This window comes from Rhinoraja longicauda, chromosome 7 (genome assembly GCF_053455715.1).
Source record: "Rhinoraja longicauda isolate Sanriku21f chromosome 7, sRhiLon1.1, whole genome shotgun sequence".
Classification (NCBI taxonomy): Eukaryota; Metazoa; Chordata; class Chondrichthyes; order Rajiformes; family Arhynchobatidae; genus Rhinoraja; species Rhinoraja longicauda.
Genome location: NC_135959.1, coordinates 50,582,265 through 50,608,793, shown reverse-complemented (window position 1 = coordinate 50,608,793; position 26,529 = coordinate 50,582,265). Strand labels below are relative to the sequence as shown.

General features: G+C 39.6%; 1 protein-coding gene across 1 annotated transcript in view; it reads left to right on the top strand.

The window, feature by feature from the left end:
* gcc2 (GRIP and coiled-coil domain containing 2) overlaps window positions 1-24,192 on the top strand; it is a 50,082-nt gene extending 25,890 nt beyond the window's left edge. Inside the window, exons 13-24 of the mRNA XM_078402561.1 lie at window positions 265-369; window positions 1,861-2,023; window positions 2,777-2,877; window positions 3,398-3,475; window positions 4,984-5,121; window positions 5,531-5,652; window positions 6,903-7,079; window positions 8,818-9,035; window positions 11,234-11,428; window positions 13,222-13,361; window positions 14,538-14,739; window positions 19,065-24,192. Of these exons, the coding sequence (XP_078258687.1) occupies window positions 265-369; window positions 1,861-2,023; window positions 2,777-2,877; window positions 3,398-3,475; window positions 4,984-5,121; window positions 5,531-5,652; window positions 6,903-7,079; window positions 8,818-9,035; window positions 11,234-11,428; window positions 13,222-13,361; window positions 14,538-14,739; window positions 19,065-19,132 (1,707 nt within the window). The 3' untranslated portion in view covers window positions 19,133-24,192. The remainder of the gene's footprint in view (window positions 1-264; window positions 370-1,860; window positions 2,024-2,776; window positions 2,878-3,397; window positions 3,476-4,983; window positions 5,122-5,530; window positions 5,653-6,902; window positions 7,080-8,817; window positions 9,036-11,233; window positions 11,429-13,221; window positions 13,362-14,537; window positions 14,740-19,064) is intronic.
* Window positions 24,193-26,529: the final 2,337 nt, after the last annotated feature.

Here is a 26,529-nt window from a genome sequence, read left to right as displayed (position 1 = left end):
CTCGGTGTTGTGCCGAGTGACAATAAAGTGTTGTTATGTTATGTTATGTTATGTTATGTTATGTTATGTAGGTTAATCGGCCTCCGTAAATTACAGCAAATGTGTCGGGAATAGATGAGAAAATAGAATAACATAGAAATTAGTGTGAATGGGTGATCAAAAGTCAATGTGGGCTGAAGGGCCTGTTTCAATGCTATATCTAAACTAACAATTTATTTTCTGAAGCAGATAATTCATATATTAAAAATGTATTTTGCACTGCAGGATAATTGTGCATTGGTAAAAGAAATTGAAGAACTTAAAAAGCAACTTCAAAATGAGAAATACCAACTGCAACAAACAATGCATGAACTGCAACTTGTGAGAAAGGTAGGAATCTCCAATAGACACAAACCCATTGCATTCAAACGCAAAGCACTACAGTTGCCTTAAGTCTGAAATAAAACAAGATGCTCCTAGTTGTCCATGACTTAGGCTCTTCACTCCTTCCTCACTCTATAATCTCTAGCCTTGTATACTGATCCAGCAAATCTCATTGTAAAGTGGTCAGCAACTTTTCTTCTGACAATGCCCCAACTTTAACCCTGTGGACAGAAGCAGGAAGACTTATCTTTAAAAGAGTTGGAAAGGAAGAATTTTGCCTCCTAAAATTTCCAGATCATTTTATATATTAGATCATAAGACATAAAACATTAACACTATTTTTAAGCATTTGCTATCTAATCTGCTGGGATGTATCTGCAATTTTCTGCGTCAGATTTTTGGCATCATGGCTATTTTGTTTTTAATCAATGGTGGATCAAAATAGTTTTAGGAAAAATAGTAATGATTGAAAGTGGGCTCTTCAGAAATTTACCAGTATAATATTTTGGCATAAGATGATTGAATGGGATTGCTGGAATATCGTAGTACTTCATAGAAGCACTGATTTTAAACTATTACTAGACCAAGTGGACCCGTCTCCTGCATTGGTACAGCACCCTCTCCTCCACTCCTCCCCTCTCTCCCCCCTCCCCCTCCCCTCTATCCCCCCTCCCCCTCCCCTCTATCCCCCTCACCCCTCCCCTTCACCTCTACCCTCTCCTCCCCCCTCCCCGGCTCCTTCCCGCCCTCCCCCTCTCCCCCCCCTCAATTCTCCCTCCTTCCCCCTCCTCCCCCTCGCCCCTTCCCCCCCAACTCCATCCCCCTCAACCCCCCTTATCCTCCCTCCCTCCACCCCCCTCCCTCCCTCCCTCCCTCCTTAGGAGATAGATTTAAACTTTAAAATGTGAATAACTTTAAAAATATAACACCGATTTCAATTAAACTTCTTCCATTAGCACCAAAGGGACGACGGTGAGTAAGATGGGCCTAAAATTGTCGCGCTATCATGTACTGTTTTGGCTGTAGTTCAGGAACAAACACACAAACAAACGAGAGTTTTAGTATATAGATATATCCATGAAAATGCCGTTCATGTTAAATTTGTATAAAAAAATTGAAAGAAAAAAAAACTTGAATTTGTGTAAGGCCCTTGACATTAGAAAATCAATTCACTCTTCATAGAAGTGCACCCACTCCTGCCTGTAGATAAACAGGGCACCTTGGACACAATAAGGTACACACAGGAAATTAGATTGATAACCAGTTACTGTCCATTTTGATGGTCTTGGTTAAAAAAATTGCGTCAATTAGGACAACAGGATAATTATACTTAATTGGATCTTTATTTGATAACATAAGCAATATAACACTTTTATATAGTGCTGAAATAGCCAAATAGGCTTTGCTCCCATCTCATAAAAGGATTCTATTTCATACAAATGAAATAAATCCAGTGAGTACAGAGTAAATTACTTTCTCTGTACCAACTGTTGCTAGGATGCTCAGAAAAGCACATTAATGGAAATGGAGATTGCAGATTATCAGCGGTTGGAAAAAGGACTGAACCTGAAAATAACTGATCGAGACCATAGGATTGGTGAAGTGGTAGAAGAAACAGCATCGTGCAGACAGAAACTGGAAAACATGGAAGTTGAAATAAGTAAGTTAAACAGTTTCGTTCAATAGAATGTTTTAAATTATATTTCTTATTCGAAGTATGGTTTATAACTATTCTAAGCAGGCTTTCCGTGAAATGAATTAAACCACTTTGGTGAAAGGATGCAACTAACTCAGCAGGTCATGGGTAGGTGATTTGCGTTTTGACATTTTGGGTTTCATTTTCTCCAGAGATGCTGCCTGACCTGCTGAGTTACTCCAGCATTTTGTGCCCTTTTGTGTATTAACCAGCAGCTGCAGCTTTTTATTTCTACACTTTGGTAAAAGCATATCCTTCTTGACAGTGATTTCACTGAAATTGTAAAGACAAGGAACATCATATCAGGAGTGAGATTAGACAGTGCGAAATGGATGATTTAAATAAATAAGACAAAGGCATGGAATGTAAACAGGCATGTTCATAACGTAACTAATTTTGCAACCACTGTATTTTAATAGCGGTGAAAGGATTTGTTGTTTTTTTCTTTTTTTGGCATCAAGACTTCGAATAATATTTCCACTGGACTTTTCTTCTGCCTTAATCTATATGATATGAACTTAGATTTTTTTGGTATGTTTTAGAAAACTTTTCAAGATTCATATATTCACTATATTTATTCCAATATGTGTTTACCTAAAGAGGTTCATAATTGCATAGCAAATAAGCTGTGCCATTTTTATTAAATTCTATATCAGTTGTTCAAACAGATGGAATGATGTCTTCTGAAAAATAACCTGATAATTTTGTTATTTGCAGAAAGTCTTCAGAAAACATTGGAGGAAAACATAGAAAAAAACACCAAGATCAAACAAATACTGGTGAAAACCAAGAAAGAACTTGGTGATTCAAAAAGAGTTGTGAGTAACAAACAATATCTCTCACGTCCCTAATCATTCTGAAAATATTTTTATTCAATAATTTAAACAAAGTCAAGTTTTAGGATATGACTTTTGTACCTTGAGTTTTGATTGAGACTGGATGGTTGCTGAGATTTTGAATGACATAATTCTGAAGGGAATATCTTGCATCTCTGGTAATTTTCTTGTTGTTTATTTATGGGTATTTGAGAACAGGGACTGTGAGGAAACAGGAGACAGCCTTGCACAATAAATAAAAAGATTCCCAACAAAGGATCTGAAAGATCCACAGATAAAACAGTAAAAAGATCCAGAAAAAGACCAAAGAAATTTAACAAACATTCTATAATACTAATATTTGGGCAGTTTGTAAAGGGGCCTACATTGAATTATTTAACAGATGTAAATGTAGAATTTAATTACACAGTTACTACTCAAAATTAAATGGAAATGATATCCTAAATTTGACTTGTTGATGTTGGCAGGAAAGTACATAATTGATGTGGTATTATGTTTTCAGGAAGCAGAGCAATTCGTTCTTCAAGCATCTATTAAGGGAGAGCTGGAATTATGCCAACAGCAGGTGGAAAATTACAAGGTACTTTTTTTAATGTATTTTTCAATTGAGTTCTTGCAAGTGGCTATCAAGTCTGGTTACTAATTTGACAGCAACTAACAAAGATAAAGAGTTACGTTTTAAGTTATTCTGACAAAGGACTTGCAAGCTGAAACATTAACTCTAATTCTAGAGATATTGTCTTACCTGCTGATTGTTTCCAGCATTTTATGCTTTGTGTCATATTTCCAGTATCTGCAGTTTTTTAGATTTCCATTTACCAACTGCTTCATAATAAGAAGACCATCCAAACCTCTAGTGGCTGTTCTCCCTCGTATCAACTCCCATAAGTACTTTGCTCACCAACATACCATACCATTATTGCTGGTTTAGCAATGCTTTTAAAATTCCTTTTCTAATTCCTCCCATGACCTGGCTGATCTCTATCTGGAACTTCCTTAAACTTGGCTGCACTCCAAGATACCAACACTCCTCCAGTGCTGGCCACTTGCATTGTCCTGATGTTAACCACTGCACTTCTGGCACCCAATACTTCAGTTGGTGAGATTCTACATCCTGGCATTCTTGCACAAACCCAGTCTCTTGAGTATTTCAGTATTTTTAGATACTACTTAAAACCTATACATTGTTGACAAAGCTTTTGGTCACCTTTCACTTAGATTGGTATGAAACTGTTTGATCGTGCTCCTGTGAATTACCTTGGGATATTTTACTTTGCTAAAAGTTATACATAAATATATTGATTTTTGTTGACTTGATGTAGTTTTCAACTGTATTTTAGTTCAAAAGGAAATGTTCTACATTGACTTGATGGGCTGAGTGGCCTTTACGTTGCAACTCTTGTCAGTTTTAATCCAATTGCAAAACTTAAATTTGCATATATACTTTTGATTATTTTTTAAGACTACTTTATCCATGCTAATTACGAAGGGGACAACTAAAAATATAATCTTTCTATAGTTTTATTCTGTTTGTTGGCCTGTGTATTTAATTCAAAATAACAAAGCAGTATAGATTGGGTTTTGGTTTGGGTAGCTTACAACCCAGCAGTATGAACATTGAATTTTCTAATTTTAACAAGCCCCTCACGTCCCTCCTTGCCCCCTTCCCCCACCCATCATTTTACCAGTTCCAGTTTTCCTTATTGTTTCCCTTGAGATCACACCTTCTCTAGCCAACAATGGACCTACCAGGCATCACCCTGCCTGAGGTTATTTGTGGCTGGTCCTGATTGGTCCAAATCTTTTGCTGACCTCCAGCTCTTCAGCTCTCCTACCTCCTACTTTCAGTCGGTAGAAGGGTCCCGACCCAAAACATCAACCATCCTTTTTCTCCAGAGATGATGTCTGACCTGCTGAGTTACTTTGTGTCTATCTTTGGCATAAACCAGCATCTGCAGTTGGAGTCATACAGCATGGAAACAGGCCCTTCGGCCCAACTTGCCCACTGAGTTCTTTGTTTCTAAAGTATAGATTGTAGTATATGACAAAAGAGGTTTGCAGAAAATCAATAAACTTATCATGTTGCAGATTCAAGTAGCAGAGTTAACTGCTAAAAACCATAACATTTGTGAACAGTTACGACAGACAAACGAACAAAACCATCGTACTTTAAGTTCACTTACACAAAAGATGGCAGCTCTACAGGAAGAGAGTAATAATGCTAAGGTACAATCTTGAATGTATCTGAAATATAATCTGTGGTATAACATTGTAGAAAACGAAGAATCCGGTGAACGGGTGCCTTTTGCAGTGAAAGAATGTGGACAATGATGCTTCACAAAAATCATTGTTCGGACTTGTGTTCACATATTATACTAAAGATTTAGTCCCTGGAATCAAAAACACAATTTCTGTTTGCAAAATATACCAAATTAAGGTCATATTGTTAATATTGATATTTTATATTAATATTAATATTTTGCAGCATTCTACAAAAGAAATATGCTGAACGGATAGATTATTAGCAAATGCAGATAATACATTTTTGTTAGTGAGGATAGAGAGGCGATTTGTTACATGATAGGTGCAAATCTAGGTATGGTACTTAGTGATTTTTAAACATTTTACTTTGTAGGCTGAGCAAGCTGCAACTACTGTAGATTTTGAAAATTACAAAGTTCGAGTTCACAATGTCTTAAAGCAACAGAAGAACCGAACAGCTGCCCAGAATGAAAATGAATTAACCCAACAAGAAAAGTGAGTTATGGAAGGCAAAATAATTTTGTCCATTCACTATCCCTCTCCATAAATTAATTCTGTTATTTACTGATGATTTTTGCACTGCTTCTTTCATGTGTGTAGATACACATTTTGAATTTGGAACTAATACATGGTGAAGCTGAGCTCCATTATGCTGATTTCTGTACCATTTTGATTTCTTAGTTTCAGTAGTTAGTGGGTAGAGATAGCGTCATGGTAAAGGAAGGTTGAAAGGAATAAATCCTAAAGTTTTCTCCCAACTAACCTCCTCCCCCATCCAGTTTCTTTCCACTCCTGGGCTGAAGGGCCTGTTTCCACACTGTATCACTCATCTCCCACTCCTCCCAAATCAGAGACCCATTTTTTGCTCTTTCACTTTGTACCCATATCCCTCCATCCAGCTTTACATTTCACTCCTGCTCTTTCCATATCTGGTACCCTCTTGTCTCCTTTCACCAATACCCTTTGTCATTTACTTAACCCATCTGCCAATCACGCCTCCTAATCTATATCCACCTACCACTTGCCACGCTTGTCCACCTTTGCCTCTCTTTGTAAACTTTCTTCTCCTACTCCATCAATCTATAGAAGGTCCTGACCCAAAAATGCTGTCTGTCTATTTCCCTCCACAGATGCACCCTGACCTGCTGAGTTCCTCCAGTGCTTTGTGTTTTGCTGAAGATTCCAGCATTCGCAGGCGCTTGTCTACATTTTGTCATTTTAGAGTGGAGAAAGTTTTTTCTCCCACTCACTAACCTGTCAGTATGTTCACAACATAATCACTAAAGAGAAGGGCGGTATGGTGGCACAGTGGTAGAGTTACTGCCTTATAGCGCCTGAGACCCAAGTTCAATCCTGACTATGGGTGCTGTCCGTACGGAGTTTGTACGTTCTCCCCGTGACCGCATCGTTTTTCTCCAGGTGCTCCGGTTTCCTCGCACACTCCAAAGGCGTACGGGTTTGTAGGATAATTGGCTTCAGTAAAAATCGAGTCTATGCCGACCAGTGATCCTGTTACACTAGCACACACTACACACTAGGAACAGTGTGTAGTGTGTGCTGGTGTAACAGGATCACTGGTCGGCATAGACTCGATGGGCCAAAGGGCCTGTTTCCACACCGTATCTGTAAACTAAACTAAGAAAATGGGAACGTAATTCCATCCCTCCAATGGACCAGATCATGTTCTGTGTCGCTTCAAGGACCACACAAAAAGTGGGCTGAATAAATGCTTTTTGTTGTTGCAGCGAACATCTCCAAAACATGATTGACCAGTTGAAGGCCAAATTACAGGAAACTCAGTGTAATCTACAAGGCAGTGTGGGTGAGCTGCAGGCTCTGCAAGTTGAGCATGACAGCCTACTGGAACGACATAACAAGATACTGCAGGAAACTGTGACCAGGGACGCTGAGATTCGAGAAAAGTATGTCAATCGCTATTTATGATTTTTTTTAAACGGAGTATTTGCTGGAACATTGGCATTTGCTGTAACATTGAATGAATTGAGTTACATAGATGGCAGAGGCTAATAAGTTTCACATTGGAGAGAATTAACCAAGTTGGCCTAGACCACATACAACTGGGTGGGTCATATCCTTCAAACCGAGATGGTCTTTGTAATAGAATGGATAATGAAGAATTGGGCATTGTTTAGAGGAGACTGCAGGTGTTTAAGGGCTAAACAGAGTACTCCTGCTGTTCCGATACTATTGAATTACGCATCAAAGCTTCCTTTACCTTCCCTTGTCTGATTTTGATGAGGCCTTGCAACCCCGACTACCACAATAAATCCTGTGAAGCTGGCTAAGGCTGAGACATCCACCTGCATTAATATATTAAAAATGCCATCTTGCTTCTGTAACATCATATCCAATTTTTAGCAACCTTAACATTCCCTTCATTCATTGTTACCCCCAGCTACGTCCAAATGTATAATTCCTGGATTTTTTTCAACCTGAAAGGATTTTACATCCTGTGCTAGTATTTTAAGAAGATCACTTCTTCGGCCAAATATTAATTGTTTTTCTGGTGCGTCAAAGGGAAACTTTAAACATTAAATATTTGCTGTGTAAATAAATTGTATCCCTGCAACTGAAATAAACATTTCTCTGCTCCTTTTTTTAAGCACTGAAGTGCAGCGGTACGAAATCGTGACATTTTTCTTTTTAAAGAGAAATAGCTGTGCTCATAAACAAGTTAAATTGAGACATGTGCAGTCCTGATATAAACAAATTATAGATAATATATTGAATTTTATGTTTCATGAAATGACTGTTAAATGCTCCCTTTGGCGTAAAATTAAGTTTTACTTTTCTCTTCTTGCTCATAGCATATGTAGATAAATAGGTTATCATACCTTTTAACATAAGAATTGCCTTTTTATCTGTTTACTTATTATTTGAAATGCGATAATTTAGTTGACAATTCATCTTTCCAAAGGTGAAATGTAGCATAATTTTACATTAGCAATGTTCCATTATATTCAGTGGCACCAAGCAATTTAAGATGCAAATACTCTGATAATCAACAAAAACACATGATGTGAATTATAATTAGACTGGAAGTTAAATGACTAACAAGCTTAGCAGTTTATTCGGGGTTATGTTTCTCAAGCGCTTATGAATCGCATTAATCCCATATAATCATGTGCTCTTCTATATATGGGTGAAATGTTATCATTTGGTCACAGTGAATTTCAGTGTAAAGTAGCAAAATAGTGTAGAAATATGTTTGAATACTGAAGCCTCTCAAAAGCATGGAAATGTACAAATTGATAGCATTTTAATAATCTGATTGATAATCTGTATGAATATTAGCTGGCCCATTGATGAAACAAAAATCCTGCACATTTGTACATTTCCATGTCTATTAGGTTTTGGTATGATATTTTTTACCAATCTTCGGCCTTGCCATGATTCAATATTTACTATTCATTATTTTAATGGCGCACTAGATTTTATTTATAATGAAGGAGCTCAATAATATAATAATATGACATGTATATAACAATAAATTCCAAATTTGCATCACAAAGTTCATATTTAATAAATTCTTCAATTGATATTTAAACAAGGATGTGTTTGAGGGAACATGCTTTTCTTAAGTGTCCCAAAAATCAGTTGCGTTAGTCTTGATCTGTACATTTGTATTATAATTTACAGACTTTGCTGTGCCCAGTCAGAAAATGCAATGTTGAAATCGGAGCATGCTCGGACTGTGAGTCAGTTGACAATCCAGAATGAAGCAACACAAAACAGCTATCGTGAGCAAGTCCAGCATCTTCAAGAAAATCACAGAAAGACAGTTGAAACATTACAGGAACAATTGTCTTCAATGGAGGCACAAATGTTCCAGCATCAAACTGAAAATAGTTTACCAGGTGAATATCAATACTCGTTTGTTTGCTTTCTGCTCATTTGTTGTGGCAGATAAATTCAGAAAGTACACCGTGTTGATATAAAGGGAGAAAAAACAGTCGTGGTTTACATTTATTGTTCATTTTGATTTTTATTGGCTAATTTGTTCAAATTTGTTTTTAAAATGCAGAGAGTTGTTCAAATTAGGTTGTTGTGATTTTTTTCCTTTAAAATTGTTAATTAAAATACGGTTAGAGCCCCATTTATAATTTATTAGAATTGATTTATTGACAGGTGTTCTGAGATATGTAAAACTTAGCATGCCATCTAGGCAAATCATACCAAACAAAGAGAAACAAAAACAACTCAATGTGTGGTTTTAGAACTACAGAGAAAGTGAAGATTTAAAAAAGTGCAAGGGTAGCAATGAGGTGGATTGGGACACAGGAATGTATTTGAGATACATAGAAACATAGAAAATAGGTGCAGGAGTAGGCCATTCGGCCCTTCGAGCCTGCATCATTGATACAGTGTGAACACTTCCTTGTCTCTTGAAGTTGACGTCTAGCTCCTTCGTTTTGCTGACGTTGTGGGAGTGTTTGTTGGCTTGACACCATGCTGCGCAGGTTTCTATCTCCTTCCTGAACACACTCGTGACTGTAATTCAGCCCACCATGGTGACATCATTTGCAACTTTGTAACTGGAGTTGGTGCAGAATTTGGCCCCACAGTCATGACCATAGGAAATATAATAAGGAGCTGAGTATATGGCCCAATGGGATGCCAAGGTTTAGAATTATCGTGGAAGAGGGGTTGTTGTTTATCCTTGCTGATTGCCGTCCGTGAGTCAGGAAGTCAAGGATCCAGCTGCAGAGGAGCGTGCCTAGTTGTAGGTCAAGGCATTTGGAAATGTTTTTGGTTAGAAATATGCTGTTGAATGCAGAATTATAATCAATAAATGGGAATCTGATATTGGTATCCTTGTTAAACAAATGTTGCAGGGATGAGCGTAGGGCCAGAAAGACGGCATATGTTGTGGACCTGTTATGTCAGTAGTCAAATTGCAGTAGATCAAGACTATCAGGGAGGTTGTGCTGATGTAAGTGACGACCAGACCCTTGAAGCGCTTCATGTTGGTGGAGGGCAGAGGCACTGAGTGGTAGCATATTACCTTGTTTTTCTTTGCCATTGGCATGACAGTGATCTTCTTGAAGCAGTTGGGGATCTAGATAGGAGCAAAGAGAGGTTAAAGATGTCCACAGTTTTGACTTTGAATAATGAATTATTATTCATCTAAAAGCTTTTCTGACTGTTACATTTAGTAATAAGGTCATCAAATGTGCTATCTACCAAAACTCCCTCGTTTTACCTGCTTGTAATTGCTCGTATGGCTCCAGACTTCATTACAGTTTGGTTCAAGCGTAGACACACAGGAGCTAAATTCCAGAGGAGTGATTAAAATGATTGTGCTTAACAACAAAGCAGTATTCGACCATGTGTGGTATCAAGGAGTTTTAATGACATTGAAATCATTGAGCATCAAAGGGAAAACTCTGCAGTGGTTGGCAACATAACCAGCAGAAAATAATGTTGAATAAAGAAAGAACTACAGATGGTGGTTAATACACAAAAGGACACAAAGTGCTGGAGTAACTCAGCTGTTCAGGCAGCATCCCTGGAGAACATGGAAAGGTGACGTTTCTGGTCAAGACCCTTCTTCATACAGATTCAGTGGTTGTTGGAGGCTGATCATTTTGGCCCCAGGACATTGCTGGAGGAGATTCTCCTGGCTGTACTTGAGTGGGGTAAACGGGAAAGGAGATGGGGAAAGAGATTGAGGGGAGACACCACATGAATCTTCTCACTTCTGTAAAACTAAATCCTTCTGGCATTTTTGTGTCAACTACCTGGATGTTTAAAAATAAATGTTTAGTCTTTAGAAAACATTCTTATGAACCAAATATTGAAACCTTTGAAGACATTCTTCTAAAAAATAAGCACATTATTTACCAACAATGTCAGAGCACTAATTATACTGCAGCACCAGACTGACTCATAAAGTGTCTGCAGTTAAGTAATACAGGCACAGCAGGAGGACAAGTAGAGAAGTTTAATATCCAACTTATTGTAAATTAAACTATCTGATGATTGGTGTTGTGTTTTCTGACCAGTTAAAAAATTGTAACATAATTTGACTTTTGTTCCTATAATTATGTTTAAGGTTCTCCACCAGTTCAGCCCACAGGAAAAAGTTGGCGTGACCGAACAAACATGGATATTTCTTTATTGGATATAAATTCCATTGATCGTGAGGAAGGAGAAGGAATGGAGATGACTGAAACAGAGTCGGTGTTGTCTGCTAATTCCCAAGTTGCATCTCTTGAGCAATTACTCCGTCTCCCTGAGACTACGTCAGGTTAGTTATAAGGAGTTTGGAACAATCTTAAAATGGTACTTGTTTAACTTATCATGCTAATAAGACTTGTGCAAGTAAGAATTTAATTCTTCTGTTTCATATGACAATAAAACACTCTCTTCTTGACTCTTGTCCTTGTGTACAATTTGCCTTTTCTACATTAGAATTGCTATTTTGCCGAAAGCTTATATTTAATTACCCTTTATATAGAGGATGACTATTTTCAAAATCATACTACATACTTTTTTGTTTTTAAGTGTTATTTTTTTGTAACTGTAAAAGCTATCAAATATAATTGTGTAACATCAAATTTTCGGTGTGCTTGTGTATCACAACTGCTGAGACAGCCAATTATCTAGAAATTACTTAATTCCTCTAATGCTTCTCATAAATCTTCTCTGCACCATTTCCAGTTTGACAACATTTTTCCTATAACATGGTGCCCAAAACTGAACACAATACTCTAAATGTGGCCTCATCAATGTGACAAATTCATAAGTTATAGGAGTAAAATTAGGCCATTCGGCCCACCATTCAATCATTGGCTGATCTCTGCCTCCTAATCCCATTTTCCCGCCCTCCCCAAAACCCTTGACACCCATTCTAATCAAGAATTTGTCTATCTCTGCCGTAGAAATATCCACTGACTTGACCTCCACAGCCCTCTGGCAATGAGTTCCACAGATTAACTACCCTCTGACTAAATGTCTTATATAACTGCAACATGACCCTCCCAATACTTTGCTAAAGTCTATGAAAACTACATCAACTGGCCTACCCTTGTCAGTCATCTTCGTTACTTCCTCAAAAGGCTCTATCAAACAATGGACGATACCTACCCTGGACAAAGCCATGCTGTCCCTAAAAATCCTCTCCGATTATTTCCCTGCCACTGATGTGAAGCTCAATGGATACAAAGCACTCTGGCACTTCCTTGATAATCTCCTCCGTTGCTTTCCTCAGTATCCTGCCATAGATTAGATCATGCCCTGGGACATAAGCCCTTTAATGATTCTCGATACACACAACGCTTTCTTAATATTGACATGCCTGAGAATATTAACACACCCCTCCCTGATTTTTGCCATTCTCCATGCCTTTCACATTAGTGAAAACTAATGAAAAGTACTTGTAAAGGTACTTCATTCACAACCCCGTCCATTTCTTCTGGCTCCACACACAAATTCCCACCATTGTCCTTGACTTGACTACCCTAACCTCTTGCTCCTAATATAAAACAAAGTAGGATTTTCCTTAATTCTATTGTCAAGGACATTTCATGGCCTCGTTTAGCCCTCCTAATTTCTTTCCTGCGTGCTTTATATGTCTCAAAGGCCTTGCCTAATTTCTTTCCTGCGTGCTTTATATGTCTCAAGGGCCTTGCCTAATTTAAGTTTACTAAGCGTTTTAAATATGATTCCCTTTCCTTTTTAGCTAAGCTCCCAAGATCTCTTTGCCGCCAAGATTTCCAAATCGCACTGTCTTCTGTCCTCTAAAGAACGCGCTGGTTTTTAAAACACTCTCATATGTCAAATAAAGATTTACCCACAACAGCCTCTTTGAATCTACCTCCCCTAGATTTCACTTGAACTGTGCTAAAACACCAGCACTATGTAACCAAATCTCCAGCTAAGAAGTGCAAACATCCATTTTCTCCTGAATTGCAGGAAGCATCTTTTTGTTGTTTTAATTGTAAAAGGGAAAAAAGGCAACGGAATGTCAAAATATTTTGATATTTATATTTTTTGTTAACCCAACAAATTCTTGTTATTTATTCCATTGATGAATTGCAGATGTTCCTGAATGGCAGCCTGAGCCAACAAAGGAAGAAATAGTGCAAAAGTTAAATACAGTTACAAAGAGTATTGACCATTTAAATGGGCTCCTAAGAGATACAGAAGCTACCAATGCCATCCTTACGGAACAAATTACGGTAGGCATGTGCACACAGTGGGTTGAAGCTCAAAGGGGACTGGAATGATTTATAATTTATTTCAGTTTGCTGTAGATGTAAAGGAATGAAATCTGCTTCAATTCATTGATGTCAATTTCATTTTATTACCTGATCCCAAAGAAGCTGATCAGTTTTTAAATTATCTTTGTCTTTTCGTTTGAAACCAGCATCTGCAGCTCTTTGTGTCTACGTTGTCTGCTTCTCTTCCAATAAGCTGCCTGACCTGCAGAGTGGTTCCACTAAGTTCTAATATTTCCTATCATGAGAGCTGTATCTAAGCTTTGAATGGTTTCTTTAGCCATTGCAGGATTTTTAACATCACTATCCAATCTGAAATCCATTCTAGAAATTGATTCTCTTCTCTACAACATAAGGAGTTGAGAAACTGTCATTATAGGGGCCTGCATTATCAATTGAATGTCTAAGTAGATTCCTTCCATGTCTACTATCTCACTAGATATCCACACACTCTGATTGCCTGACTGTTTAAAAAATCAAAAGCCAATTATTTGATTTGAACAAACGTCTTTTGATCTTAAAATTTGACTAGACTTTCGGCCAATGATTGAAAATTCATGGTTCTCTGACTGGAGAAATCCAAAGATTTATAGTCCTGTACATAAAATTAAAATTCTCTGCTCAATATTGAATGACCTCCTGGTTGCCTCACATAGTGCCTCGTGGCTCTAGATTTTCCTGCGAGAGATGTTGTTCGTCCTTCGGGTTCGAAGATGACCATGACTTCACTTTCAGTTGGAGGATTGGTGACTGTGGGTCCGGAAGTGACTGGTGAGGCCAATCCGGGCCCGGAAGGCACGCCCACACGTAGGACACAAGTGGATGGCTGCTGAAGTGGAAGTAGCCCGGGCCTTGCGCGCGGTGCGTTTCCTCTGGGCCTCTGCAGTGCGTCTGTTCTCTACTGCACGGGCTCCTGTGGTGAGCTTGCTACGCCAGGTTGGACGGTCCAGAGCTAAAGACTCCCAAGTGCTGAGGTTGATGTCCAAGTCTTTGAGGGATACTTTGAGGCAGTCCTTAAACCGTTTCTTCTGTCCTCCTACTGAATGCCTCTGTAGCTCCCAGAATGCTTCTGTTAATTGCACGTTTCTTTCTGATTTCACATTTTAATTGTTTACTGTGTGTTATTTTACCAAATAGCTGCTGAAAAGTGAAGTAAGGAGGCTAGAAAGGAACCAGGAACGTGAGAAGTCTATTGCAAACCTGGAATACTTGAAGAACGTCATGTTGAAGTTTATATTCCTGAATGCAGGAAGTGAGAAGCAGAGTCTTCTCTCTGTGATTGACACAATGTTACAACTGAGCCCAGAGGAAAAGAGTAAGCTTGCTGCTGTTGCTCAAGGTAAAACATGAAATCTGATAAATGCACATTTTCTCAGTCTTTAAATGGGCTTTTTTGTACTGCAATTTGAGGTGACTGAAGAGCCAAAAAGCATGGCATTCCTTTATGAAAATGTGGAATGCTGTTGTCCTTGTAAGCTTGGAAAACTTCGTCCCACATTTTCTCAGTCATAAAAATTACTTGCTTCACACAGATGTGCCCTTTGTTTTGTAAGCTCATAGGGTCACACAGCACAGAAACCGCCCTTGAGCCCAACATCATCCATGCCAACCAAATGTCCCTTCTAAACCAGTCCCATTTGCTTGTGTTTGGTCCATATTCGTCTAAACCTTTCCAATCCACAACCTGGCGTCTCTTTTTATCGCTAGTTTTATAGAGTCATTATCTTAACAGCGTTCTGAAAAAATTCCCCTCATTTCCCTCCAGCATTCTTAATGGGTTTTTTTAAACCACTAACTTTCGCTGATAAACCCACTTCTCCTGGTCTGATCTGTTGAACCTCATCTGATCAAATCTCACTGTCACAGGTGAACGAAAGGCATACAGTTTTCAAATCCTCAGGCTTATTTCCATATCCCTCGATGGCCTCAGTCCTCCCTATCTTTGTAACCTTCTATAATCACAATTCTGACCTCGGATACCATAGACATGTCTTAACTGTAAAGACATTCTGGATTTCCTTTGCTGAACCTCTCCATCTTTACTGTTTCTTTCTTTGGAGTCTTTAACCTACAACTTTGAATAAGGTAACCTTAACTAAGGTAAGGTAACTAATATAAGGTCCTAATATTGCCTTCTCTGGCCTGCTGCCAAATTCTGTTGGGTAAAACACCTGGGGTCATTTTGCTGTGTTAAATAGAAGTATTGCCATGGATATGTCACTGTTATTTTTGATGCTGGACCCAAATTATCCACACTCAGGGGACTTAACTGTTGGAAAACTGTCAACTGACCAAAGGAGTTGGTGCGACCATTTCAGTCTGAAGAAGGGTCTCGACCCGAAACGTAACCCATTCCTTCTCTCCTGAGATGCTGCCTGAACTGCTGAGTTACTCCAGAAATTTGTGTCTACCTTCAAAAGGAGTTGGTGCTGTTAAAATAAGTTATAAATAAGTACAGTGAAGAAATAACATGAATATATCAAAAATACAGAAATTGGATTATCTGGTATCATTTCATGAGGCTCCCTAATACATTTAAAGAAGATAGTTTAGTACCAAAGTATACTGTTGCTTCCAATGAGAGATCTGCTCCAAAGATCTCTCATTGGAACAGAACATAAAGCATAAAACAGTACAGCACAGGAACAGGCCCTTCATAAAGCCTATTTAAACTGATCTCATCTCCTATGCATGATCCATATTCCTTTATTCCCTGCACTTCCATGTGCCTATCTAAAAACCATGCATGCCACTATCGTATCTGCCTCCACCACCACCCAGGGCCGGATTAAGTAAGTGCGGGGCCCAGAGCATATGTTATAAAGCGGCTTAAATACGGGACAAGGTGACGTTACCGCCCACGCCCCACATGACCTCACCCAGCCAGCGACCACATGCTTCCGCTCCACCAATGACTGCCCGGGCCAGGACGCGGGTTGCAACCTCCGCTCCTCAAACACACTCGGCCCCGCTCTCCAAACTCACTCGGCCCCGCTCCTCAAACACACTCGGCCCCGCTCCCCGAACTCCGTTAACGTTAACGAGCTCCCTTAGCCTACACTGTCCGGGCCAACAGCGGTCTGCGGGCCTAATATGGGACTCTCAGAGTGCGTGATGGAGGGGTTTAGGGGCATGGAGGGACAGTGGGATGGAGAAGCGGAGGGAGCGTGGGACAGAAGACTTGGAATAAATAATAATAATAAATAATAATAATGCATTACATTTATATAGCACTTTTCAAACACTCAAAGACGCTTTACAGGGATTACTAGAACATAGAGAAGAAAATAAATAGATAAATAAGTAAACGAACAGAAAAAGGAGACAGAAGGTGAGGTGACGGTCAGTGGTTGAAGGCAGTGCTGAACAGGTGAGACTTCAGTGATGTTTTGAATGTGGTGAGTGAGGAGGAGTCTCTGACGGTTTGGGGTAGTGAGTTCCAGAGGGTGGGAGCAGCGATGGAGAAAGCCCTGTCCCCCCAGGATCTGAGTTTGGTCCGGATGGGGGGAGACAGGAGGTTGGCAGCAGCAGAGCGGAGGGTGCAGGTGGGAGTGTGCCTGTGGAGGAGGTCAGTCAGGTAGGATGGGGCCAGGTTATGGAGGGCTTTGTAGGTCATGAGGAGGATTTTGTACTGGATTCTCTGGGGGATGGGGAGCCAGTGGAGCTTGTAAAGGACGGGGGTGATGTGGTCACGGATCGGGGAGTGGGTGAGTAGACGGGCAGCGGAGTTTTGAATGTATTGAAGTTTACTGATGATCTTTGAGGGTGCGCCATAGAGGAGGCTGTTGCAGTAGTCCAGACGGGAGGTGATGAAGGCGTGGATGAGGGTTTCTGCAGCTGTGGAGGAGAGGGATGGACGGAGACGGGTGATGTTTTTGAGGTGGAAGAAGGCTGTCTTTGTGATGTGTTTGTCGAAGGAGAGGGTTTGATCAAAGATGATTCCAAGATTCCGGATGTGAGGGGAGGTGGATACTGGGAGACCATCAATATTGAGGATGAAGTTTTGGGTGCATTTGGTGAGCGTTTTTGGACCAATGATGATGATTTCAGATTTGTTGCAGTTGAGTTTGAGGAAATTTGATTGAAGCCAAGATTTTATTTCAGTGATGCAGTTGGGTTAGGGTTGGGTTAGATTGGCGGAGAGAGGACTGGAACAGTAGCGATTTGAAGCGACAAAAGTCTGGGACGCGAGAGGGAAGGGGGATTGGGGAGAGAGACGCCCAGTGGAGTGGGAAGGAGAGAGCCGGAGGAGTGGGTGAGATGGGGGGGGGGGGGGGGGGGGCGGTGATGAGGTGGTGAAAGGCCCAGGGACCTGAGAGAAAAGAGCCGATGAGTGAGAGGGCTGGGATGTGTGGGGAGACATGGCCAATATTCGAGCAGAGGTCCAGAGGAGTGAGGTGTTTGGGTGAGGCCGGCGGTGTGTGGAGTAAGAGGGCCGGAGACTGGGCGGTGACGCGCCAGCTGTCCATTGGTCCACGCAGCCCTGCCGCCAACACATTCTAACCGCGGTGGTTGGGGAGCAGCGCGCAACACTGCGTCCCTCAGTGGGGTGTCGATTTCAAGCATTTAGTGCGGGGCCCTCGAAAGTGCGGGGCCCACGGCAAATGCTACTTTTGCTACTATGTTAATCCAGCCCTGCCTCCATCCCTGGCAATGCATTTCAGGCCCCAACTATTCTGTGCTAAAAAAAACTTGCCCTGAACATCTCCATTAAACTTTCCCCCTCTCACCTGATAGCTATGCCCTCTAGTGTTGGATATTATCACCCTGGGGCAAAAAGGTTCTGGCTGTCATTTTGAAGAAACCTGTGTTACTTGCTATATTTCAGCCACGGTTCAGTCCAGTAGACGACTTTGGTGATAATGTAACTGTCCTACTTCCTTGGTTTCTGACCCCCCCCCCCCCCCCCCTCCTGACTTCAGAAAGTGCATCAAGACTACAAACCTGACCCAATGTGTCCAAATAAATATTTTGTGGTGTTGACTGTTACACCACTAACAGAGTAATAATAATGTGTAGGAAGGAACGGCAGATGCTGGTTTAAACCGAAGATAGACAAAAAAAAGCTGTACTAACTCAGCGGGACAGGCAGCATCTCTGGAGAGAAGGAATGGGTGACATTTCGGATTGAGACCCTTCTTCAGACTATTCAGTAATAATAATAATGTTTACACATGTTCCCACAAAATGAATTCTCAGGCTTAAGTGGAGAATCGTATGGATGAGTCTCTCTCCAAAGAGAACATTTGAAGTCAGAGGCATATTATTAATTACAACTTTAAAAATGTATATGTCACTAATTTTGCTTGTTTGTTGACTTCCTAAAGTTGGCTAACCTGTCAAAGGTGGTGAAGCACCAAGCAAAAAGCAAATGGTCTCCAAAAACTGGAACAAAAAATTGAACTACTGTTCGATTTCTTTGAGCTCTTCCAAGCTGACTGTTGCAGGACGGCACTGGCAGCCTTCCAAGCAGTCTGCTCGCCTAATAGACCAGAGATTTTCCATGATGTAGGGAGAAAATGCATGAAGGCAATTTTTTTCTGCTGTTGAACCAGATAAAATGGCAAGAACTTTATGCCCCTCGATCTTTATTTCTCTTATCAATGTGAATTGTTTTTATGTTCTGTTGTTGGTAAATATTTAGTTGCTTTGTTTTATGTTTAGGGGAAGAAGAAAGCACTTCACGGTCATCAGGGTGGGCTTCATATCTTCACAGTTGGTCTGGAATTTGATAAAGTTCGACAGGGCGAGATTTCTAAGTTAACATTCCATGAAGAGCAGAAACTGTTGGTTTATGGAGAGAAAACCTGCCTTGTACTTTTTTTTCTTTAAATTGATTTGTCTATTGCGTTTCTCATGATCTGTAAATACTCTTGTCACTGAGTTCATTTTTGTCCTTTTTTATATTTCTAACTTTATATCCCAATGGGGAAGAACATGACTGGAAGGGAGATTTTAAAGTGACTTGCACAGGAAGACTGTTTAATCTTTAATGTAAATTTATGATGAACCTATTTTTTTTTTTTCAAAATTGTAAAAGCAGAGTTAGCACGCACCTGATGATACATGGCATGCCAAACAAAATTACTTCACATTTACTGTAAAAGGGGCTACTGATGTAAAGTGGTCCTATAGAAATAGTATAAAACTGAAGATCTCCAAGCCGCTTTGAATTTTAAAAATGTTATATTTCAACTTGCCTTTTCGTCAGAACTGTTAAATATATTACATATTTTAAACAAACAGTAATAAAATGAGGAAGGTGAACAAGAAATCTATGAATGGAACGTGGAAGCTATTATATATATACGTCTATTTTTAAACTAATTACCATCGTAAATACTTTGCAATGTTCCAATTTTATCATTTTCTGTTTATTTCAGAGTTTTCAACAGTTGGTGTTTACTTATGGAAGCAATAGTTTATGTGGTGCATGAGTTGGTCATTTACTCTAAAACAAAATATTTTGTCATGACTAAAACAAGAACTGAATGGTTTTAAAAATATATATGGACATACATACAGCAAATTATTTGCAGGTTTAAGCCTGGGCATTATATAGGTACATAAATGTACAGAATTCCAATATTCAGGAGTTACACATGATATTGTAGTGGGATAAAGCTTTTTTGGAAAATTAGACATTTTCATTGGGATCAGTTGCAAATTTAAATTGATTCCACTCTCTAGTATGTGCAGTAATTTAACTGGAATAAATCTATACCAAAGGAAGCTGATGTAGAAAATAAAAGGGATTAAAAGATTTGCAGACCCTTATGGTTTTAAGACAAAACTGCATTTCTGGAATCTCAAAGTCTGTTGAACACATTTGTTTGTAAGAAAAATTACAGTTGTTTTCAGTTGTATATAATTACACCGTGAGCTTTTCAGTGGAGGGATCAAATGAATTTTGATGTACTTATTTTCTGAAACCATACCTTCAAATTGCACATACTGGCATTTAAAGGTTCTTCTGTACATGTTTGTCAACTATTTGCTTTTAATTTTAGATGCAAGATTCTCCTGATTTTGTTTTCAGAATTCCAGTAACTACTTGCTACTAGAGGCTAAATGGTCAGTTGCTTGATTTACTGCCTGAAGTTAAATGTGTTTGAGAGCAGGGAAGTGATGAGCCTACTGAATATGTTTCCCACCTTCCCGTTAACATATTTTTAAAAATCCCTTATTAAATCAAATATTCACCCCTCAATTTATTGTCATATGTACACGCAAAGTGTAACAAATATGATGCATTGTAATACATGATGTGTCAGCATTCATCTTTCAAAACTGGGGTAGGAAAGGGCAATTCCATTTATACTCAGCAAAGTCAGAAATGTTAAGGTTGATCTTGGTTCATTTGTTGGTTGTGATGGCCTTTGTATGGATTTTCAGCTGTTGTGCACATTTGTAATGTAGCCCTTCATTACCAGTAAGAAGGCTCAGATGCAGATATAATTATGTGTTCTTGGATGAATCACATGTTTGAATGTGCGCACTGTTTTGGTCATAGAAATATATTGTAAGATGTTACGGGTGGCGCAGTGGTGGAGTTGCTTCCTTACAGCGCTTGCAGCGCCAGAGACCCGGGTTTGATCCCGACTATGGGTGCTGTCTGTTTGGAGTTTGTACGTTCTCCCCATGACCTGCGTGGGTTTTCTCCAAGATTGTTGGTTTCCTCCCACATTCCAAAGACGTACAGGTTCGTAGGTTAATTGGCTTGGTTTAAGTGTAAATTGTCTCTATTGTGTTTTAATGTGCAGGGATCATTGGTCGGTGTGGACTCGGTGGGCCGATGGGGGTGTATCTCTAAACTAAACTAAAAATGTTAGATGGACCACACAGCTGAAGTTTGCCTGTTTGTTTTGTAGAAGATTCAATTCCTTTCCACAATGAGAGATTGTTTCATACCTACTCCAGCCGGATGGTAACTGAGCATTGTGCCTGCTCTTTTATTTTGGTGGGGGGTTGGGGGAATGTCAGTGAAAGCCTCTATAATTTGAAGAATTCCCATTCTGCCTTGCCATAGATTCTGTACAGTTGTGATTTGCCCTGCATGTAAAACAAATGTAATAATGTAATGCGAAAGAAAGTACTGCCATTTATTTTGACTATGTTTATTTAAATTCAGCCAACGGTATATTTATGAGACCATTCTTCATGGTTTGAGAGATGAAAGATGACTACTAAGAGAGGCTGCAAAAAAAAAAAAAATCTTGTAAAATATATAGCCTTAGACTTTTATTCTCATTTGTGCATTTATATCTTTATTTTCAATCTGAACTAAGTTTGTGATTGAAAATGTAATCGTTTTTTCCCAGAGGATTAATAATCAGATGATAATGACTTCCTTATCCGCTATTACTTTGGACAGTAAGGTTATGTAATAACAATGAATTGCATAAATTGTATATTTGTAGCTGTTCCCAATTTTCAATTAAGTGCATTCTTGACTTGAAAATATACATTTTGCACAACTCAGCATTTTTTCATTTATCATTAACATTTAAGCATGTTGTATGTAAATTTGAAATGTGTAAACCAAGATCCCCAATATATATCAGTAAGCGTTACATTTGGAGAGCACGTCACCATTAGATATTCCATGTCCGGAGAGCAGGAACTCACCAGGACTGCCACATCGAGTACCACAAGGTGTTGATTAGGAAGCCGAACCCAACGGCTCTTGCCCAAGGACATGAAAGAGTTCATCTGGTGAATTGAGAAGCCCTCCGGTTCTATGGCCCAGTCAGGTGTGAACTGTGTCCCTGTTCTTTTGTGCTCTATTTTTCTCTTTTGCACTAAATGGTATGATTTGCCTGGATAAATCCAAGGTAAACAACGTTTTTCACTATCTTGGTACACATGACAATAATCAACCAATACCAATTTCTCCCATCTCAGTTTATTTTTTAATGAACTCTGTTATTTCCTTAAGACTTGATTGCTCCAATAATCTCCAGATGACTAACATCCTTTACAACTTCAATTACGCTGCTGTATGCCATCTGGCATTAAGTTTCTCTCTCTATCAGTAAACTAATTTTAAATTCTTATCCTGTTTAAATCAGTTTGTAGGTTTTACACCCCTCCCCCAGTGCCTAAACATTGAAAGCTTTACCAGTACAGCTCCCCAAAAGAGCATCTAATTAACATTATTCAGATGATCTCTAACAAATATGTTTTCAAGTACCTTAATCTAACTCTCCCTTTTGTATTTCCATTCATTTTTTAAGACACGCTCTTTCACATGCTTTCTCCTCTATCTAGTTCACTGATCCTACACCACCCAAATAACATGTATCATGAGGGGGGATAGATAGGTAGATGCAGAGTCTCATACTCAGAGTAGAGGAATCAAGAACCAGAGGCCATAGTTTAAGGTGCGAGGGGAAAGATTAAATATGAACCTGAGGGGCAACTTTTTCATGCAGAAGGTGGTGGGTATATGGAATGAGCTGCCAGTGGAGATAGTTGTGGCAGGTATTGAACAACATTTAAAGGTGAGTGCGCTAACCAGTGATCACATGTATATTAGTTCTATCCTACACGGGGCAATTTAACTAAGCCACTTAACCTATAAACCTGCATGTCTGGAATGTGGGAGGAAACCAGAACACCCAGAGAAAACCCACGCGGTCACAGGGAGAACATACAGATTCCATACAGTTGGCGCCCATAGTCAGGATCGAACCCGGATCTCTGGTGTGGTAAGGCAGCAACTCTACTTCTGTGCCACTTTGCTGCCTGTTAATGCATTAATATTCTTTACAATACTGTACATAGTACTCCAGATGTGGTCTCACCAGTACTGAAGCATCACCCCCCCCCTACTTTGGAATCCAATTCCCTAGCAATAATTGGTGACAATCTGTTAACTTCCCTAATTACTTGCTATACCTGTATACTAGTGTGTTTTTAAATGTACTCTTTTTCTTTTCATTGTCTTGTGGAATTGATGTATAATTTATATTTTCAGTGGAGCAGCTGGTAGTCTCTGTGACATTTGTATGTTCTCCCTGTTGGGTTTTCTCTGGGTCCTCCAGTTTCCTTCAGTATCCCAAAGATTTTAGTTTAGTTTAGAGATACAGCTTGGAAACAGGCCCATAGGCCCGCCGAGTCCACGCCGACCAGCGATCCCTTCACACTAACACTATCCTACATACAGTTGGGACCATTTACAATTTTACTGAAGCCAATTAGCCTACAAACTTATACGTCTTTGGAATGTGGGTGGAAACCGGAACTCTTGGAGAAAACCTACGCATGACACGGGGATAAGGTACAAACTCCGTACAAACAGCACCCATAGTGAGGATCGAACACGGGTCTCTGGTGCTGTAAGGCAGCAACTCTACCACTGTGCCATCTGATGTGTGGATTTGTAGATTAATTGGCCTCTGTAGATTGTTGCTAATATATAGGGAGTGGATGCAAAAGTGGGATAACATAGAATGAGTGTGAATGGCTGATGGACGGTCAGTGTGAACTCGGTGGGCCGAAGGGCTTCCAAGCTGTATTTTTAGACTATTCGCCTGCTGCATATATGATGCAGCTGCAAGCATGATTTTCATTATACTGTACCTAACTGTACTTATGCAAATGACAATACACTTAACATAAAAATTGTAACAAGTGTGAGGGCCAATGACTGACTGATAGCTGTGGCACATAATTGTTATATTTTACCAATGAGTGGAAGACATATGTCTACTTTGTTTCTTGTGAACCCACCAATCTTTAATCCATACCAATAGATTATTTTCTGTACTATGAACTTTTAATTTCTCCAATAAATTTATCAGATGCCAGATACTGGCAGTCAGTATATTCACCTGTTCCCTTTTATATACAGTATAAAAGTTGAAGAACTCTGATAAATTTGCCAGAAGTGTTTTACTTTTCACAAATCCGTCTTGACTTCACCTGAATAGTTTGAATTTTTCTAAGTGATTGAATGTAATCTTCTTATAAAAATCTAACACCTGTCCAGGTATTATAGATGTGAGATTTAAATAAATTAGTAAAACTACAATTATTTTCCCATGCTCTGCTGAATATGCAAGCAATTATGGTTATTTAAGCATTAGCAGCCTCTAAAATCTCCTGTGTGGCTAACCTTTAAATCATGAATACCAGCCATCTCTGTGCAGGGATTGAGACAGGCGAGCTCAATGCTACCAAATTATTTTCAGCTTTCCATAGCTGATTAAGGTCGATTATAGGGCTCATGCCTGAGTTGGAACATTCCGGGAATTTAACAGACTCCACCTCGCAATAAACATTATTTAACGATGCACCCTTTAAGAGCTTAATGTATAAACAAACCAGTCATTCTGCATATTCCACACTCACACCACCAATTAATCATCACTATACAAATACGTTCTATATTTTAAAGGTGAAACTTCACTCTTAATTATACCTTTTGTGGTTTCTGATGATGGAATTGTTCAGGTTTATGACTCCTGAGTGGCCAAATTTCATTATAAAATTGTCTTATGCCAGTTAATTGAGGGCTGTTAAATATTTATTCTAATTGAAAAGTTGTTCATCCTTTAATGAAATGCCGAATGTCAGAAATGGAGTGCCACAGTACTTAGAAGCTTGGTACATTCTATGCATATTTAGTTTTGTTTAGAGATACAGCGTGGAAGCAGGCCCTTTGGTCCACTGAGTCCACACCGACCAGCGATCACCCATACACCAGTTCTATCTTACACACTAGGGACAATTTACAGAAGCCAATTAGCCTACAAGTGTGCATGTTTTTCGAATGTGGGAGGAACTGGAACACATGGAAACACATGTGATCACAGAGAGAAGGTACAAATGCCACACAGATAGCAGCTGTAGTCAGGATCAAACCTGCGATTCTGGCGCTGTGGGGCATCAACTCCTCCAAAAAAAATTATGTCTATTCCTGTGTGATTATTTTTGCCAAATGAAACTTTTTTTTGCAGAATATATTGTTCTTAGAGCTCTTCAGGGTCAAATTAATAGATTCTTGGCATGAAAAGGATATAAGGATCAATTAGCAATTGTTCAAGTATATGATCAGCCATGATCTCAATGAGCATGAAGCAGTTCAGATTGAGCAGTATGGTCTACTCCTGCTTCTCTTGTGTTCTTAAAGCTGCACTTAATCAGGAATTAATTATATGGTCTGATCTGTATTTATGTTTCAGATCAATTAGTCGGAGGTTTAATCCATGATTATTTTTTTTAAACAATGTATGGTAAGACGAAATGTGTAAGAAGGAACTGCAGATGCTGGTTTAAACCGAATATATAAACAAAAAGCTGTAGTAACTCAGCGGAACAGGCATCTGGAGAGAAGGAACGGGTGACGGTTCGGGTCGAGACTTCTTCAGAGTCAAAATGTCATCCATTTCTTCTCTCCAGAGATGCTGCCTGTCCCGCAGAGTTACTCAAGCATTTTGTGTCTATCTTCGGTGTAAAAACCAGCAACTACAGATATACAGTGGAATGGCATCTAAGAGATCAGAATACTAGTGATTGAACTCTCATGTATTTTGAGTTGCTTATTTCAGTTGGGACAGGCAGCATCTCTGGAGAGAAGGAATGGGTGAGGTTTTGGGTCGAGACCCTTCAAACTGGTTAGGGACAAGGGAACAGAGAGATATAGACGGTGGAGAGATAAAGAGCAATGAATGAAAGAAATGCAAAAAAGTAACGATGGTAAAGGAAACGGGCCATTGTAAGCTGTTTGCAGGGTGAAAATAAGTTAGTGCGACTTGGGTGGCGGAGGGATAGAGAGAGAGAGGGAATGCCGCGACTACCTGAAGTGAGAGAAATCAACGTTCATACCACTGGGCTGCAAGCTGCCCAAGCGAAATATGAGATGCTGTTCCTCCAATTTGCGTTTAGCCTCACTTTGACAATGGAGGAGACCGAGGACAGAAAGGTCTGTGTAAGAATGGGAAGGAGAATTGAAGTGTCCAGCAACCAGGAGACCAGGTTGGTTCACGCGGGCTGAGCGAAGGTGTTCCACGAAACGATCGTCCAGTCTGCGTTTGGTCTCGCTGATGTATAAGTGTTCACATCGTGAACAATGGATACAGTAGATGAGGTTGGAGGAGGTGCAAGTGAACCTCTACCTAACCTG